The sequence below is a fragment of the Nestor notabilis genome, unplaced genomic scaffold (assembly GCF_000696875.1).
Source record: "Nestor notabilis isolate BGI_N333 unplaced genomic scaffold, ASM69687v1 scaffold6628, whole genome shotgun sequence".
Taxonomy (NCBI): Eukaryota; Metazoa; Chordata; class Aves; order Psittaciformes; family Psittacidae; genus Nestor; species Nestor notabilis.
In genome coordinates, this window is record NW_009938636.1 from 45,389 (window position 1) to 65,739 (window position 20,351).

At 37.7% G+C, this 20,351-nt stretch overlaps 1 protein-coding gene across 1 annotated transcript in view; it reads right to left on the minus strand.

The window, feature by feature from the left end:
- The window catches only part of LOC104409527 (UPF0554 protein C2orf43 homolog), a gene marked incomplete at its 3' end in the record, with an annotated part of 62,006 nt that overhangs the window by 35,190 nt on the left and 6,465 nt on the right, over positions 1–20,351 (minus strand). Inside the window, exon 2 of the mRNA XM_010019424.1 lies at positions 9,370–9,504. Coding sequence (XP_010017726.1) covers positions 9,370–9,504 — 135 coding nt within the window. The remainder of the gene's footprint in view (positions 1–9,369; positions 9,505–20,351) is intronic.

Genomic DNA, 20,351 nt, shown 5'->3' on the forward strand with positions numbered 1-20,351 from the left:
CATTTAAATGAGTTACTATGGAACATCACAGCACTGCTCATCTCAGTGAACTGTGACATGACTTCTGAAGCAGGGACACCGAAAGATATAAATGTTACCTTTTCATAGGGCTCACATTCTTGAACACTTTTTTCCCCCCACTAACAGCCATCTGAATTTAATCAGAAATGATGGTATCAGATGAAGAACATACATATGTCATAGGGTGAAAGGCGGAAAGTGATCCATAAACAATCCCAAAACCTACATCCAAAGTTTTTGGAATGCAGTAAAGACATTATGGTCTCAAATGGATGAAGGTCACTTTCGTTTTTTACATGTCTTGTTTTCCAGACAAGGATCCAGAAGACTATCAGGTCTCAAAAGTTGTTACTTTAAAAGATATCTTTAAAAAACATATTAATTAATTATATTACACTTATTTGTAGATAGAGATGAAAAAAATAATTTAACAAGGGAAGTAGTTGAATAAAGTACTAGCAAAGATTAGCAAGCTCTCCATGGATAGTTTTAATAATATGCCTACAGATATCATGTTCAGTGGAAAACCTTGAAAGAAATAGAGAATATAGAGAACTTATTTTTCATATAGCTATAATAATTGTAAAGACAAAGTTCTCTTCTTAGTAACATCAACAGAAATTGCTCACTATTCCATCAAAGTCAATGGAGTATAGACATATGCACTAAGGTGTACCAGAATAAGCTTAATAGTGTTTAAATGATTATTAAAAATAAATACATGGTTGTCAAGGTATGATGACGTAAATAGTTAAAACTGTTATCATTTTCATTGGCCAGAAAAGAAAACAACAGAACAACTTAGAAATACTTCACATATGGAAAAATATTATTTTCTTAGTTTTGATTTTGAACGGAACGAGTCTTAAACACATGCTTAAAATTAAGCAGAACTGATAAAGCCAATGCCAAATGCCAAGATTTTACTCAAAGGAACTATTTGCATAATTATGGGCACGATTATGGGGCCTCTATGAATAACTACCTGAATGTGGGTAAAGGAAAGAAGCAAACAGAGTAATGAAACATCCCTTGGGCTGCTTACTTTTCACACATTTAGATTTAAATCATTCCAGTGGGTTTCATAGCATGAAATGATCATTTGTTTCCTTAAAATAGATACCTAGCACTAAAACCGTAGAGTAAAATGCAGATCTTGCCAAGCTAAAACAAAAACCTTAATATTTAAATGCCTCATAATAACTTTTATATATGTACACACACTTCCTCCCTTAAGCTGCCTTTTCCAAGGCAAGGAAGCAATAAGGTTTCTGGACAGCAGCAATTGCTGTGTCAGGAGGGGCAGCAGGACTGCACTGCACTGAGCCGACAGTTCCTGTCCCATCCTGTAAAAACAACCAGTTCCTCTGTGCACACCCCGATGTGGGATCCCTGGATCCTGATGAGTACCATGTGAAGAGCTCAATGTGATTAATCAGTGCCACGGCCAGCTTCATAAACAGGAAGCTTCTCCTCTCTATACATTTAAAAAAAAAAAAAAAAAAGAAAAAAAAAGCCACCAACATTGAACTATGAAACAGTTATGAAAATAGCTTAATTTTACTTGGATGGCATGCTTACAGCTTGGTTCTTTTTAATGTATCTACAGTGAGATACCATTGTTCCAGGAGACATCTTGGGACTCTTCATCAGGGACTGGAGCGATAGGACAAGGGTAATGGGTTTATACTTAAATAGGGGAAGTTCAGGTTGGATATAAAGAAGAAGTTCTTCACTGTGAGGGTGGTGAGGCACTGGAATGGGTTGCCCGTAGAAGTCGTAAATGCTCCATCCCTGGCAGTGTTGAAGGCCAGGCTGAACAGACCCTTGGGCAACTTGGTGTAGCGTGAGGTGTCTCTGCCTATGGCAGGGAGGTATAACTAGATGATCTTAAGGTCCTTTCTGACCCAAACCATTCTATGATTCTGTAACTCTGCATTAAAATTAAGCAGGATTTTATTTGTGTCCCTATGTGTTCTGGGATGCAATCATAACTACAGACTTCAAGTCTGTAATATTTAAACATAACTGACTAAACTTTGAAAGAACTTGAATTAAAGATAATCCATCTTTCAATGATTCTCCAATATTTTAATTTCTATGCCTAGGAAACTTAAAGTATTGTTGAAATAAAAATTAGTGTGAATTAAATGTGTAATGTCAATTACATGTACATAAGCTTAAAGAATGCATGTGAGATGCCAGCTCAGCTGCCTTTCTACTGCTTTTCCCCCTTTACTTATACAAGATGTAAATGCCTTTTAAGTGTGGCTATCACTGTGTACCTCAATGTGGCCAGATATCTTCCATTACTACTAACCGAACAGTGCTGAAGCCCAGATAAGGATTTGCTGGTCAAAAACCTTCTAAGCACCAGAGATGATGATTCTGAGGTGGTTTTGTACTGACTGAACCAACTGCCAGTAGCTCTGATTCACCTGATTCAGCAGTGCAGGTATTGTCCAAAATCAGCACTCACTGAAAACATCCATATTACTTAAAATAAATGAGAGTCACAAGCTAACTAAAATTACCAAATGCATATTGACTCCCTGTGCCTGTGTAACTTCCCTCCTTTGGGGTTATGCACAACAAGAAGGACAAAGGCCGTTAGCTAAGGGTGAGTCCCTATTTTTAGGAGCCTAGTTCTTGGAACACCTAACTTTCATGATCTCCTCCTCTCCCATTTGCAGTGGTGCAGACCACATTCCCACTCCACGCCGCCACCACCACACATGCCATAGAGTGGCACATCTCTAAGGCCATCACAGCAAATGCTTACGCAAAAAACCTGTTATTGGAAAAGTATTTTTAGCTACTATTAATTCAGCTTAGCAAGTGGAATCCAGTGAGAGAGCCAACTCCATCTGATTAGCTAGCTCTTCTTATACCACAAGCAAGTGCCCTGGGAACTACCAGCAGCCCACAGACCACAACTTGGGAATCACTGTCCTAAATAATCTACAAACCTCTTATTATAGAACACCATGATCCTTGTCTTGCTCAGGTCACTATTTTAGTTTTCTTCCTGCCAGCACAGCATACTATGATGGTAGAAATTTACAGCTCATATCTGCTAATCATGCCCATTTGGTGGACAACTATCTAGCAATCAATGACATAATTAATTTTTTTTGGTAGATTTATACCACTTTAGCTGGAGGCAGACTCTCACAGTCAACCCTGCAGTTTCGTTAGAAGTCGGAGAGCTGAAAAGCAAACTCCATTCTCACGAATTTAATAACAGCTAAGAAGCAATATACCAAATTAAAGCTACACATGACCTCCAAATTTTCCTGTAACACTAGAACTTATTTATTTTATACAAAACTTTATTTCACTTCAAAACTTCACACTGATGGTACATTAACATTTTGGGATCACATAATCATTGTCTTCATCGTAATTTATTAGCCCTCCACCACTTCTATGCTTTTTCCCATACTGATTCTTAAGGATAGAATTCAGTTTCAATAAGGTCTGAATGTCCTACTCTCCCAGTATAAAGAGAAAGTAACGGAAACACTCTTTTAATGGACTGTAAATCCATCCTTACCTACCTCTCTTTATCATATTAAATGAACTAAGCACAATTTGACAGATTAAAGGACACACCATTATCTTCTACAGTCCATGGAACATAAAAGATCAAACTAGAACTTTATTTTGTAACTTGGCTATTAAGAATGTCACTCAAACTTCTCTGTCACTCAGAAGCTACTCAATACTGATTCAGAAACAAACCAGAAAATTCAGTGTTCCAAGTGTGTTCCAAAGGACAAACGCATTTTGTTAAAACAATAAAATGTGTTTGCATTATGATTGTGTATAGCTCAAAACTCACCTGTATGGTTTAGGAAGTTCTAGAGATTTATCTTTAATATAATTTATCAGGTGACCAAACATTGTATTGTTACAACATGACTGATGAGTAGCCACTTATTAGATACATATTTTAATGCATCAGTTGTGCCTTTTTAATCAGTTAAGATATGAATCATACTACTTCATATTTCTAAGCACTTGGCATACATAGAACATTACCAAAATCAATAAATCATTTAATTCCAATTTAATTTTTCTTTACTCCTCCATTTTACTTTGCTACAAAGAAAACTACCCTGGAAGTCCTAATGAACAAAAAATCTATACCTGCATTCTTCTATTCTTACTTCTGAGACATTGTATTTGTTATTTTTTATCAAACCACAGAAGATGTCCACAGAATTAGACCATTTTAAGACATGTATGTACATGAATATAGAGGCTAGGTATGTACATCTGCTGCCTATACAGCCTTTATTGGTAAAAGCAACCAGGGTGCTAAAAAGGGGAGGCGAGGGACGTGTTAGAGGGACTGAGTCAAAGATTTCCTATATAATCTTTGATTTTTCACAGCTTTTAAAGAAACGTTGTGTGAGACTGAGTCTTTTAAGTCTTTATTTTAAAGTTGGATATTCATAACACAGCACTTGAATTAGCAATGTATATAAAATTAGCAATGAATGATTTCAGGATTTTTTTAATTGATATGTATTAGTTTTAACTAGCAGTTTGTTTCCTAGCAAAAGAAGTGGAAATGCTGTTGAAAAGCTTCCAACTAGATATTTATTGCCACCAGGGGAGCTGCTCTTGAACACGGGTCTTCAGTTCTCCTGCAGTACTCAAGCGTTTCTACTCAACTGGATTTTGTAATATAAGTACAGAGTTTTAGTCTCCACAATGCATCATGTATTATAACGCCCACACCCACAAACTGAGCAGTTATACTGGCATTTTGACAGAATGATTTGAATGTGAATAAATATGCAATATTTTTTATCTTAATTTTACTTTTCAGTTTTACCCTTGTATTTTTTTAAATTAAGAGTTTTACAAAGGATTTAAGAGTAACATTGTTTAACAATTCAATTTCTTTAAAAAGCATCAAGTACTGTTCATTCTTTCCTTACGCTTTTTTCTGTTCCTGTTAAAGGGAATCAGATGTTTAAAAGAGATCAATGCAACACAATCTGTTTTCTTCTGATTTCACTACCCATAAAATGAAAGTCAGTGATGGCTATATATACCACAAAAACATGACCTGCCTTTAACCTGCATGTAAGTCAAAAGACCCCCCATTTAACCTGCAGGAAAATACTAACTTACAGATACTAGCATTCAGGCAGTAGCCTCTGTTTTGAAGGCACTGAGCTATAGCATACTTCTAACACATTTTTACAGGAAACAGTAACTTGGACTTTAATAAACCCTCACAATTATTAAGTTACTTGGTTAGACATAGGAGAGTATCTTCTCAAATCAGAAATCTCAAAAGAAGTGTAATACAAATTCTTCAGTGGAGTGACACATTAAAAGAAGCACCAGAACATACAAAAAATAAATCAGCTGTGGGTATTCCTGCCTATAGGTTTTACTTTTAAGGAAAAAAATTCCATTTCATAATTAAAATCTATTTGCATACATTCTTCCTTTCTTATGAAAATGTCTTTATAAAGTAGAAATTAACCAAATGATGTGCAAACACCTGCATCTTAAAAAGACTTACTATACCATCATAATATAGTTGGCATGGTAAACAGAGTCAGTAAGTAGGCAGGGGTATTTAGAACCTGTTCCTAGAGGCATGAACATCTTAATCATGATAAAAACCATGAGTCGAAGTATCAGTATCAGACACAAAAATGGAAAAGAGCAAGACTTTTAGGATTATATGAAAATTCATAAAGCATACACAGATTATAACATTTTAAAAACAAAGTAAGAGAGAGCTAGAAAACTACTCTCCTTTTTGTAATTTTGCCTACACCTAAGGATCCATGTCGACCTGTTTTAGTCACAGCAGTGTTCAAAACAACTGCTTTTTTAAAAGCTAAGGAGGAGGAGAAGAAAGCATTAACTTTTTTACTGCATTCACTGAGTAAAAATAAGTTTCAAATCTTTTTGCACAGTGGACTGGTAGCTAGGAGCAGAATCACAGCAATGAAATGTTCAATTTATGTTGTGTGGCTTTGTGGAGCATAGAGTGCAACAGCTCCCTGAATAGAAGGGGATCACATAGAAGTAAAAATGAAGAGTGTAACTTTGTTCAGTTTTCAAAATGCTGTGTAATATGCCTCCAGTAAATTAGGAAGCAGACTGTGATTGATAACTGCTGTTGGAAAACCTGTTTTACTCTTTCAAAATCTACGTGATCTAAACATAACCATGCATACTATTCCAGCACAGTCTGCTTCATTTTAAACCCTTTATTACTTTACAGGCAGCATCACTTATATGTTAAGTGGAGCACTTCAATGCTTGCACACTCTAAATCAGTGGTCTCCAAAGCAGGGTGCATGCACAGTGGGGTGCAGGAAGAAAATATCAGTAATGCACTAGTACATATATATAGTTTGTATTTAAAAACAAATATACATTGGCAGTGCATGCTCAGTATTTTACTGATAGAAATTTTTGACTGATAGTACTGCGTGATCAAAAATGTTTGTATACCACTGTTCTGAATATATCAGTATGAATTCTTCTTTTCTAGTAGCTTCCCCATCCCCATTTTTTCATTTTTGATTTGCTAGATTCCAACCTGAGAAACCTCAAGAATCAATGGTGTCAGATTCAAATATGTCAACTTATTCCCTCATCCTTCTTATCAAGAAATACCAAACTTAGAGGATTTACATGAGGCTATTTTCTAGATTACTGTCTAAATGTATACTACTGACAGGATGTGAGCTTCCTTCTCCTCTACTTCTAGTAAAATATGTAAGAAAACAATCTCTCAAACAACTTTTCATTATTTTTTAAACTATCCTGGATTTTTAAACTATATGACTTTCTATACTTCTCTTAGCATCATGCTGCTACAGTAGGTGCACCAGTAAGTATAGGTCCTGGCATGATACTGAGAGCACACAAAACGTTTTAACGGGTCAGGCAAGAGAGTCCCCCCAGGCTCAGCAGTAGGAAGAGTAAATGCTATTCAGTAAGAGAAACCAAGCCTGGCCACTTTCTGTATCCTTTCCCCTTAGGGTGAATCTCTCAGGCTCACAACCCTGCCACAAGATGGCACTGGGGCCAGGAGCTGCCACAATAATGGAGAAGGTATGTATTCAAAGCAGTGACAGCAGTGCACCTGCACAAAAAAGAACCTGGTTCTTTCAGCAGCTGTTTACGGACCAGTGGTCCATAGGGTTTTTTATAACTTTAAGTCTGCTAATGTAATTTGCCCACTGGATAGTGCTTTGACTGCTGGTTCCCTATTTTTACCTGTCACATAATACTTTATCTGTTTTAAACTAGCTAATACCATTAAGTAATCATTAGTTCCATCACTGAATCTGGCATATTTTATTCTGTATTTACCTTATTTACTGTCATATTAGAAACCTCAGTCATGCTCCTGATAAGCATTCTGCTCCCCAAACTGAAGAGCCATTTAATCTATTATATCAAGGAAGCTGCCTCCTCCCTGTTCTTCTAGTTGCCTTTCTCCATACACTCACCAATTTCACTGTGAAATGTTGTCCTTGAGATGCCCACCAGAACTGCACTCTAATATTCGAGATGCAGGTTCACTATGGTTATATATAGTAATAGAACAGTGGCTCCTGCCCTGTCTGTAACAGTGGTTATGTCCAACATTTTGTTGATATAATTTTTGCCTCCTGCTGTGCAATGAAAGATGGCATTAGAGCACTGTCGGTCACGATGCCAGTATCTTTCCCGAGTTTTACAAATTAATTCCAAATTCAGGATTGCTCAAGCACAGTTGAAGGAGATCCTTTTTGTCAGATGCATTAACTCCTATTTATCTATCCTGACACTCGCCTACCATCTTTTGCCCACTAATTACATTCTGTAAGATGTTTCTGTAGTTCCCTGACACCTGTTATCTTCCCAGTAAGTGCTATGGAGTACCATCCACAAACTGAGAAATTTCACTTTTTACTCTCATTCTGCAGGTCATGGTAATATATTGAATAAAACTTGACACAACTACCAGCTGTCTGTCCATCCTAACAAGCTACTTTTCTTCTTGAAAATCCCCTCTCTCACAGAAGCCTTGTCAGTGCAAAAGGACACAGTGAAGACAGATAGAGGTTTGGTTTCCACTTAGGTATCAGTTCCCTTTTTCCTACTGCATGTTCTCCTTCCCCCCAGATTTATGCTCTCCTTAGCAACACAGGAATGTCACAGTGGAACTGGGACAGTCATTGGGACTGATGGAACCAACATTACTGCTGGTTTCATCTAAAAACCTCTCAACTAGCCCAATCATCTCAAGCCAAACTATCTCTCATCAAAAGCTCTCTTCACTAACTACGCACTTACAGGCATGATGCCAGGGCATCTTATGAGACCTACACATGTCCTCTGCAACAAACTAAGCTCCATTCAGTTGCTAGACTTCTATCCATATCCCATGGTTAACACTGTACCAGAAATTATAAACCTAGGGTAGTTTAACACTTGAACACAACAACTGGCAGGAATTTTACCGAAGAATTACAGGTTTCATGTATCAGTTTTATATCTGAGATTCAATAAATGAATAAAAAGGCTTAAAAGTTCAGCTGCAAAGGTCAGTGAGGGAAAGTTATGCTAAAGAGCTAAAGCAGTTTCTTCTTCAAAATTTTCAGGTTGCTTCACATTACTGAACCTTTTGGTCCTAAGGAATCATACTGATTTACTGCTACACCACTGCAGCTTGTCCAGAGGGCCATCTGCAGAAGTCCAGAGGTTTCCTGACACTAAGTAACTTTCAGGATAGGATCTGCTACTAGCTCCCCACATCTTACAGTGCTGTACAGTAATAATAACCACTTTGAGTTGGCTACCAGGTCTTGCTGGCAATTTGCATGTCAAAAGACTTTTAACAGATAAAACAGCAACCTCTTCCCTGTAAATATACCAGATCCCAGTCTCAGAAAGATTCACTTTCTTCCTGGAAATTCACTAATTTAGTGCAAGTATTTTTTAAATTCAGATAATTAGGTATCTCCTAAAGTACTTCATCTCTGAATTGGACATTTCATTGAAAAAAGTACTTTTCTAACCTATTCTTTTCAACATAAATACATTCTAGACCTTCTTCTCTATAAGCTATCTAAAGACTGCCATCAGCACTGGCAAATCTAATCTACCTAAAAAAAAAATACTCATTTCCTCAGTAAATTCTCTTTTCCTACAACTATTCTGTGGAAATATAATGGAGACATTTAAAAACCACACCACACTGGTTTTAACAGGCATAAGTCCTGCTAGTGAAATCGGGGCCGGGGGGAGAAGGGGGGAAGATCGGGATGGTGGTGTACTATATTTGTATGTACAAGTTATAGTATTGTGTACCTTCTATCATTTCCATACCACTAGGAGGTTTACAATGTCCGGCATGGCTCACAACCCAAACGGGATACTGCTGATTTAGTCCACAATATAAGGCCTGTATAAAGGTCCTGTAATAACCTGCCAGTCCAGGGTTACCTGCCAAAAAACAAAACATACAAGCAGAGTCAATATTAACCTTCCAACAGCAAACAATCTGCTTCTAAGCAAACTAAACAGCATTATACAGCAATTTGTTAATTTATTTTCTGCAGTATGTTTCCAATTTTTATTTTCCCATTTTCAGGGGCTATGCTGTTCAACTAGTTTAATTACATTGATCAATGGCACCCTTGAGAAGCATTTTACAAAATTACTGTGAAATTGCAGAACCTAATATCAAAGCCCAACATAAAGAGTAAATCTCCTTTTCTATTAGAGGTCAGCCAACTTGCCTATCAATCCTATTACATTATAGATACATGAAAATTGGGCAAAGAAACCCTCAGATTTTATAAAAATATCACAAAGACTATAGCATATATCACTTGATCCAGATGTCTGTCCTTCAAAACAGGTATGTGGTATTCTGACAATATAGAGGTCTGTACTGACCCTAAAAGAGAGGATGATTTTATTTTAAAGTCACTGGACTAGAATTTTTCTGCTTGCAACTTCATATACTTGCTGACCTTCTCCACACCGCTTGAGAACCTCTTTACTTTTCAACTTCTGAGCTCTAGATCCATGGAAGAATCTGTCCTCCATCCTGCATCTCATCAGCTTTAGAGAGAAGCTCTCAAAAGCAGCTGGTGTCTAAACGAATCCAGCTTGCCCTAATGGAGCAGACCGCATAGCTCTAAATCCACTGTTTAACAGTGACAACATCAGGTACCGCTGCTGAAGTGGAAACTGTAATACTGTCCCAAAGATAAAAAATATGTATCAGTAGTGATTTTAGCATTTCTGAACAGAATTCTAATATCTACTCCTCCTTTTATACTTTCTTGTTTGGGTATCAGTAATGACTTAATGTGGAGAGTGCATCCATATGAAGCGGATTTTGTTTTCCAATTCCTACAGGATACATAAAAATTCCATAAAGACATAAAAACATATAGCTTCTCTCAATTTATTAATTTTCCAGAGTAGTTCCACTCATTTCCTATTATCATTTAGACACCTGTAAAACCATCTATCATCGTCAGGATTGCTCCGTTACATGTTTTTCACTCACAATACTAGGCATTTCTTTGGATATCATGAACAGCAAAAGGCATCAAGAGCAGTACTGTGTAAAAAGGCATTCACATTCCAAAGTAACACAAATACATTGTTGAAAGGGTATGAGAAAAAAAAAAAACCCAAACACTAAAATCATGCAAACTCCTTTATATCAAGTCCAATGTAATCACAGGGGCTGAGCTGTGTAAGTATTGATAGTGACAGAGAAGAAGAATCAGAGCTGTAATCAAATCAGTACTTGCGGAAATGGTGTGAGAAGATATAAAGTAAGTTTCTTTCACTCTTCCCTTTCTGTAGTGGACATTTTCATTTTGCCTTCTTTTACTTCAACGGTTTTGCTCTCCAGGTAACACCCAGTAATACGTTCATTGCTCTCCCAAGAAGTATTCCCTCAGCCCAGGGCTTATGAACACAGCCTACACCTCACCATGGAGCAGCAGTGCAGCAGGCACCCAAAGCCACTGCCAGCACTGACATGTGAGAACAAGCTGGTGCCATGGCTCAACCAGAGATGATACATGGGCAGAAGAGGGAAGCCTTCCACTCTAGGTAACATATCATTCATGCTTCATCCTTCACTTATATGGAAAGTGTCTCTGATGTTTTTTGAATCTTAATAATATTACTGATTTTATTACTGCAATTAATAATAATAATAAAAAAATCTTATTTTTACTGGAATACACAGACTGGGGGGAGAAAAGGGGAAGAAAACAAACAAACAAACAAACAAACAAAAAACCCAACCAAACCACCAAAACCCAAACCCCACAGTAAATTTTGTGTATATATAAACTCCAAAATGCATTATCAAATTTTTGCAAACTGATTTCCAGAAAAACAACTTAAAATTCACAGGGTTCACACGCCCATACAATTGCATCAAAAATATGTAAAACAGAAGGCCTCAGGGACAATAAAATAAGATCTAGACATCATCTGTCAAGCTCCTTGGATTGATGTTACATAAAGGAAATTTGTCTTTCAGCAAGATTGAAGATGAACGTAGCAGCAACCCAAAATAAAGTATGTCTTTTGTAGAGTAAATGAACATGATGTTTTGGCACTATGCTTAGTCCAGGAATATAATGCTATTAGGTGTTCTGAGATCAAGGAATCGTTAACTTAATCTCAAATCCAGCCTTTTTTCTTTACTATTTTCTCTCCTTTAATAATGCAAAACAAGGAAAGGAGGAGAAATGGCAAGAGCCGTCTTAGACATTTTGGTGCTCTGTCCCATCATCAGCCAGGTGAACCAAACATGTAAATATTCTCAGCATTCAGTCACCAGCTGAAGAGCAGTGAAGTAAGAACTGCTTATGAACAGTGAGGCTTTGCATCAAATACTATACAAAGTTCAAGGCACTCTTTACTTTTTTTTTGAAGGAAAGGGGATTTTTATCCTATAATAAATGTGATCTGTATTTTAGGCAGATAAAATTAAAAAATGAATACAAAAGAAACCATTTTCCCTGCTCTTCATAAACTCATGGTAAAAGCCATTCTGAGGGGTCAGCTGTTAGAGCCGCTACTGATACTTTAAAATGCCTTGAAGGAGTATGAGTGAGAACTGCTGGCACAAATGGAAAGGAAAAATCAAAGATTTTAACAGCAAAGATTTCTACAGAGAAATCACCACGTGTAAAGCAGCCATAAATTTATTCTTTATTGAACTTTCAATTGCAAGAGTTATTCCAGATTTTCACTGACTTAAGTAAATGCAGATTAATAGTCCCTGCTCTTGAAAGCTTGCATCTACAATATTTATAAGTGGAGAATGTTTTACCTCCTAATATAGCTCTGCAAAGTCAGACATTTTATATGTTTTTACTTTAGTTGCTCACTTCAAAATACTTTAATGGGAACAAACAAAAAACATAAACAGATAAAGATTGTTTTCATGGAGTTAATGTAACTGCTAATGGAAATAACCAGGGCTTAATACACACAGCAATTTGTGGTCAACAATATTCTGGGCTTATCTACTGCAGTTGAAATGCTGTTCAATTAAACTATTTTATTTTATAGAAAGAGAACTACCAGGTTCGTCATGAAGACGCCCAGCAGTGCTCAGTTGGGCATTCTCAGGACTTTCCAGTACATTAAACCAAAACTGCCCCTGTTCTTCCACTCCGCAACCAAGTGTTAAAAACCGGAAACCATAAGTAAATGTTAACCTCCCTGATTTGAAAGTTGTTACTCCAGTTATTTGAATACCACATTAATCCTCAGACACCTCAGGGCACGTGAATCATTCACACGTGCCAGCAAATCTCAAATGGCAGTCATCTGAACCAAAGAGCACATCTTAAGCAGTTCCTCTCAACTGTGCTTAATTTTCCACAGTGTTTATGTTGTTTCAAAACTCTTAAACAATAGCTGTAAATGGTGACACAATAGAAAGACACAAAACTACAACATGCTGCATATTAGCTTAATTTGCAAGATTTATAAGCATGTCATGGGAAAAGTATGTCAAATGGACAATTTGGAGTGACTTCAAATACAGTGAGGACACTTTATTTGGTGCATTCGTAAGTTTCAGTAACTAAATCACTCCTGCGACCTTCCCTGTAATACACGCAACATGCAGTATTTCATACAGTTATTCTACAGTAAGCTTAAAGTCTTTCCATTTTTTCATTTGAAGACGAGAATCCATTTCCTTTTCTGACCCGCTCCACCCACAGCTAAAGGCAAAATGGTACAGAACTGACTATGCAGAGGAGTAACTTTGAGCTACACTGGGAGGTAAAAATTCACCACTTCTATATACTGCTGATACAGGCTTTTGAGAACTGGAACCACTACTCTTTAATCATCCACATAGTTAAAAATACCAAAACTTTCAAACACTTTCTTGTTAATGCTTTTTCCATCAAAACAAGATTTTAAATGCCAACCGCTTCCTTCTTACGAAGATACCTAACAGTGGAGAGAAAACAAATATCTGCCCAGGACATCACTACTACAGAATAACTTTTATCCTGATTTCACATGATTTCCTATACAATGTGTTATAAAGTCAAGCTTGGCCTGTCTTAAAATGAAATACATAATAATATTTGAGATGCTGCCCTTACAAAAAGGTTTTGACTTGGGAAGATTAAACTCACATACGGTGCACTTCAATCATCTTAATTCTGAATGCAAAACAACAAACATATAATGCTCGTTTAAAAAGTCACAGACCACAGCTACTCCCCACAAGGTATGACAGCTTTTGCAGCCTTCAAAAGGTCAAGCATTTTGAATTCTTCTGCAACAGAAAATATGAATGTAAAATATCAAGACCACACTAGCATTAGATAACACAATGCAAAAGTAATTCCCAGACTTCCTGAGGAATGTCAATGTAAACCACAACAGCAAAACGCTTCAAGTTAGGAACAAAGATATACACCAAAACACACAGCAAAAGCCTTCTGTCCAGAAAACAGTAGGTCAAAAATATATGCAGCTTACTCAAATGAAATTGAGACAAAACCAACTGAAAACAAAAATAAAATGAAAACAACTCTCAGCAGTTTTGCGAGGGGTATCTAAATTGAGAAGGATTTATTTAGGCAATCTATAGTAAATGCCAAGAGTGGTGGGGAGTGAAGCTCAGGAGCGTGCAGCTAAATCACTCAAAGAGCGATGAGGTTTCTTGCACCTTGTTTTGAAACAAGCTTTTGGGTTCTGTGCACCATCCTACAAGTCATTACCCAGTGATTTCAATTGTGTCTCCAGGAGTCTGACCATCTGGGGGAGTAGTAGCTGGCATTCAGCTGTGGTGCTTCATGCACTTCTCTAGGAGTTGCTCTCTGCTCTGGGCCCTCAGCAGGACCATAAGGAATAAAGGCAGCTACATGGACAGAAGGGAAATACACAGCCAACAGTGGGTTTACAAAGAACTTTTGAGGAACTAGAGAATATGCCAGCAACTACCATGAGTTTAATTTTAGAAATAATCCACAGTTTCAGAATTAATTATGTATGCTGCAGTATTTACATGATAATCTCCTGCAACAGAACTAAATGCAGACTCTTATTTTTTAAAAACCCAAACAACTGAGCGGCCATAAATCAAATTTGAAATCCAAAGGCAAACAGCAGGACCACACAAAAACCATTTTTGTGGCAATGATTCTCACTGCCTCTTCGCAGAGCTGCCAAAGCTTCCCGCTCCAGCAAGAAGAGCCTACATGACAAGTTCCTCACTCAAGGAAACTTAATCTGCCTTTGGCGTCTGACCAGCCACCATGGAAGAAGATGCAACTCCCCTATGTTAATGAATGGAAAGCAGCCCATACAGATGTCAAAAGGATTTAAATGGAGCATGTAAAAACACAATGATGTTCTCACACTTGGGACAAAACTGCAGAAACTGACACCATGCTGATGATCAGGCCTTAAAAGGAAACACACACAGGTTTCTCTGACATGCAGGGTCAAGGGATTTCAAATAAAACTTGTCAAATAACATTTGAGTTATCATCATAAACTCACAACAATTAAACTTTCACCTGTTTGCACGTCTAGAGGACTGGTATTCTTCGTCCTGTACTCCGCTTATAGTCCATACACTAGAGGAGCAGCATCAGCCAAAGAGCAAACAATTACAAGAACATTATATAGAAACACATGTGAAAACTCTGTTTGATGCTCTCTGACTCTGGAATCATGAATTTGGCTGGAAAACATCTTCATATATTTGCTTGGGTTGTGAAAATAGGGAAACTCAGAAGGATTCAGCCAGGTGCCTGTAACATAACTTATTAGAGAGGTTTTCAAGAAGATTTCAAATTTTTTCCCTATTTATTCCCATATACAGGTTTTAGTGTGATACAGCTATAAAACTTTATATATATGATTTTATAATACACATTCTTATATGCAGTTTGCAAAGCAAGTAATCTTGTCATTCTCTAACACTGCTCCACCTTTAGGACAAATGCGGGTTCATTTACCTCTAAAGAAATCCCACGGGTGGTCTGATAAACCCAAATTAATGCAATGCAGCTGGTCCAAGTGACAATTGTGCCTGAAGCAAATAAAAACTCCCTGCTAGAAACTGCAACAGTACATGCCTGTTTTCTCATATGAATGACTAACAGCATCTGTCTAGGCAGATAAGATAAAAAGTCTGAAATCCTGGTTTTGCCCATTGCAAACTTAGAGGGCTTTGTGAGTAAGTGATAGTGCAAGGGTTATAAAGTCCACAGATATATTTCAGTAGTTGCCTCTAATGTTTCAACCAGGTGAAATAAGTACTTAAATACAACAAAAAAGCCTTAGGGATTTTTGCTTGTTGTTTTTTTGGGGTTTGTTTTTGTGGGATTTTTTTTTTTTTGTTTGGTTTTGGGGTTTTTTGTTTTGCTTTTTAAGATGCCTGTAAACTAACGGTTTTGGAAGGGAGTTAAGAAATAATTTTTGTTCCATTTTCTTCAAACCAAATGAAAAATTAACACATTTTATGAGGTGTTCTAGTACACACCTACACATACACATTCTCTTAAGCATCTGCTTAGACAGATGAAGACAGATTTACCTGCTTTTAACACTCCAGGTGTGGTTGGTCTGTCTGATCCAATCCATCCTACAACTGATGCTGGTAGAGAGGTTGCACTGAGCTGAGCTGAGCTGTGTCAAACCCCCTGCGGGAATTTTTAGCTGCCTTTAGGGTCTGAAACAGAATTGGACCAGCAGAAAACAAACCTCCTTCTGAAGGAAAGGGGAAGAATGAAGGATGTGCACAGAGGAACACGAGACGATGTCAAATGGGTCCACAAGAAAGCCTATGAAACATCTGAACAACAGCACAAGCCTGATGAGACATTCAGCAAAAAACAGCAGGAAAAAGACAAAGACAAAACAAACAACTCAAAACCAAGATAACCACAAATTACTTTTTTGTGCAGATAAACAGCTCTGCAGATTTGATCACTTTTGAATAATACACAAGAAAGAAGCAAACAATACTATCACAAGGCACCAGAAAGTACCTCTTCAAACTTATACCAGAGATTTCCCTGTGCTGTACCACTGGTCAGAGTTACAAAAAAAATACAGGTCTGGGGGCTTCGGGGTTTTTAGGTTTGTCTTTTTTTTTTTTTTTTTTTTTTAAGATTTTCTGATAAAATTATATATGGGACACGAATAGCAATGGAGAACACGAAGACAGATAATTTCAGAAGATGGAAAATGTGTTTCTGCAATTTTTGTGTATGAAGACTTACAATGGAACATAATATTTGAAATGAACAGACTAAGGTGATTTTGCAAATGAATTTTGAAGTTGCCTTTGCTAACAGTCTTCAAAAAATGCAAAAGAAAAGAACAAACCGTTCTGTGTATGGATAAGCCAAGATTTACCAATCCACAGCCTTAGCACAACCTTCTTTGCACTGAACCATGTATCTCTGAGGAAAAAGGCCTTGTAGTTAGAACATTAGTACTGGTCCTAAGCAGATGCTCCATTAAGACTCCAACCACACTGCATTCAGGGAAACACTTTACACATTCATAAACACAAGTCACTTCACAAACACAGTTGGTTTAGCTATTTTAAGACCTATTGTGAAGAACTTCTGCCTTTTTAAGAGAAGGCTGTGATAACAGACATAAAAGATCTAAAACTTAAAAGTGGAAGGCAGTATGCATGTAATGCTAGATATTTATTTATTCCTATGAAGGTTTTTAAATCCACTGAAGATAACCAAGGATTGTTTTCAAAAATGGAAATGGGGACAATGACAATCTTCCATCATGCCCATAACAGGAAAACAAGAGCAAGAGCTATGACTTACTGGATTTTTGACTCTACTGTTTTCCATAATCTAGATATTGAACATATCAGTGATCCATAGCAGTTACTACTGGGATAGAAATGAGGCCATGTGTTAACTAGAATCTGAAAGGGGATATTTGTTTCTTATTATTTTCACAGATAACTACATCAAAATATTTGCTATCATAGAATCATAGAATAGTTAGGGTTGGAAAGGACCTTAAGATCATCTAGTTCCAACTCCCCTGCCATGAGCAGGGACACCACACACTAAACTATGTCACCCAAGGCTCTGTCCAGCCTGGCCTTGAACACCTCCAGGGTTGGAGCATTCACAACTTCCTTGGGCAACCTATTCCAGTGCCTCACCACCCTCTCTGTGAAGAACTTCTTCCTTAGATCTAACCTTATATCAAGGCAAATCCATATCGGCTCAGGTACTTCTGGTAGCAGCTGCCAGGAAGCAAGAAGTGTATTATACACAGGTGCTGTAGCTTTAAACATTTTAATTGCATTTTTTGTGCACAATGCACATGGAAACACTGGATTTCCTTCATAGGTAGGTCCTTCACTAATTTTTCCTTGCCCACTGAAGAGAATTTCTTCTTCTCACATGAAGAGAAACAGATACTTTTTTAAATGGTCAAATCAAACAAAATACCCTAGAACACAACTTTTCCATAACTCTGGCCAACTCCAGCCTCTGCATGCTGGAGGAGAGGCATCACTTCCTCCCCTGATTATGCTGCATACAGCCAGGCAGGAAGGATCCATGCTGAAAACAACACCTCATTAGCAGGGAGAGGACACTGAGAGAAGGCTGCAGATTGAGAAACTTCAGTAAGTCACATCTGCCACCCAGATTTCGTGGGGGGAAATACTGTCAAGCACAGTTGGATATTTAACCATCCTGTCATTACTCTGCCTCCTCAAACTTAACAAGCTCAAATGTGCCAAGCCCCCATCAGAGGTACTTCTGGAGCACTGGGATATTCAACAAAAGTGGCATATTTCAAGCCTAGATCTGACATACAGGCTCCTCTCTGCATGAGGAAGACTTTATTTTTAATGAAAGATATTTTTTTCTTTTCTACAGACAATGGCAGCTGGTGGGCTGACCCAGTAAACAAAGCACAACTGTCAGCATATTTTAAAATATTAGTCACAAACAAGTAGTCCATAAGCAGCAAAAATAATGGAGAGCAGTGTCCTAAGAATTGACTTTTCCAATATATAATATGGGATAGAACACGCTTACACTTTTCCTTCAGGGACATACCTGAACGTATGTTTTCTAGCCAAACTCTTAGGGTTTTTTGTATCCTTTTGAGTCCCCTATCTCTCAGAAAAATCAGGGTAAAATTGACCAGTGTATTCAAACGTTTATGGAGGTTAAGAGTAGAAATCAATAGGTACAAATTAGTGTCATCCCCTAAGAATAATGTTCCCAGGAAAACAAAGTATTTTGCTCAGCGAAATAAAGGGGAGAGTCAAAGAATCCTGGTGTAGGTTGAGAGACAGCACATCCCATTGACAAGTCCTCAAGCACTTGACTGAGATTTCATTTTATAAATGAGAAATAAACAGACCAAATAATCTATGCATAAAAATTAAAGTATTACTAATCACTAAGAACACCACCAATTAACAGAACCTTATACGCATTATCACAAATTCTCCATATCAAAATCTAAGAACTCAGAGTCAAATGCAAAGAATTGGCAGAATCATCTGGAATTACAATGTAAACAAAAGGAGAAAGCACCAGGGAGAAGTATTCTCAGTGAATCACTACTACCTGGTGTGACTGGTGGGGTACCAACTCCTCCCACAGAAGTCTCAAGGCTGAGCCTGTGAACCCACATATATGTGCTGCATGTTGCGAATCGACACCATAATTTAACAACAGAAAGTTATGCAGCAAGTCCAGCTGAAAGAACTCCCATCTCCTGCCTTGACTGTCGTTCCCACCCCCAGTTACACTGGCACAACTCTGTGGGGCCATGCTGCAACCCCAAACAGGGAACTCTTCCAGCTTTAAAAAGACCCCAGAAATAAATGTATGCATTTATTTAATTCACAGCATGATCCCTCCAACTATTGTTCTGGCAGAACCAAGGGGTGGAGTGGCACAGTGTGGTGGGAACAGGAATACCTTATGCCAGTATTGTTGACAAACATTTTGGATTGTGAAATACTGGCCTTAGGAAATTTTCTAAGTGCTCCAAGCATTGAGCTTTTAGATTTCCAGTGCCTGGTTGGTCTTAATATACACAATTTAACTTCCACACTACTTTAGATTAAGCAACATCTGCTTTATACCTTAGTTGATGACATGAGCTCTATGAATAGCCCACTTCAGCCACCCACTCTCTTTACAGGCTGCCCAAGTCCTAAGAGAGGTTCTGTTACTTAGGTTTCACCTGCTAATAAAAGCAGGGAATGGTAGAAACTTCCCAGGAAGGCGCCATTTATGTGATATTGATAATACAACGTCATAACACAGGCAGGTGGGACACATGGAAAGACAATCTTGAAAATTTTAGGAACATGACCTAGGTTTCCCAGATCCAGTCTGAAAAGCAGCCCAGCAGGCAAGTAACACATTCAAAGCATCAAGTGGTTGCTTCAAGTCCTACACTGCAGTTGTGCAGAAAAGGCCACAGGAAAAGAGCATAGTGTTTCTCCTCCCACCATGAAAGGGCTGCAGATTCACTGCCATTCTCTCCTGGCTAACTCACAGTCAGGCATAATGTTTTACAGTAAATATTCTGCTCAACTATAACATCTTCAGGGCTAAGTTTATTTCCAAGCACTGCAAATACCACAGATGAATGCTGCTGCTAAGCTAGTATGTAAAAGAGGAACCTTTCTTAAATAAATAGAGTAACTGCACACACACAGAGAAGTCATCCTGCTCAGCTGTTTGGATATAAATATCTACCTTGGGACAGAATTCTAGATGCAAAATAGACTTTTTGGTTCCTGC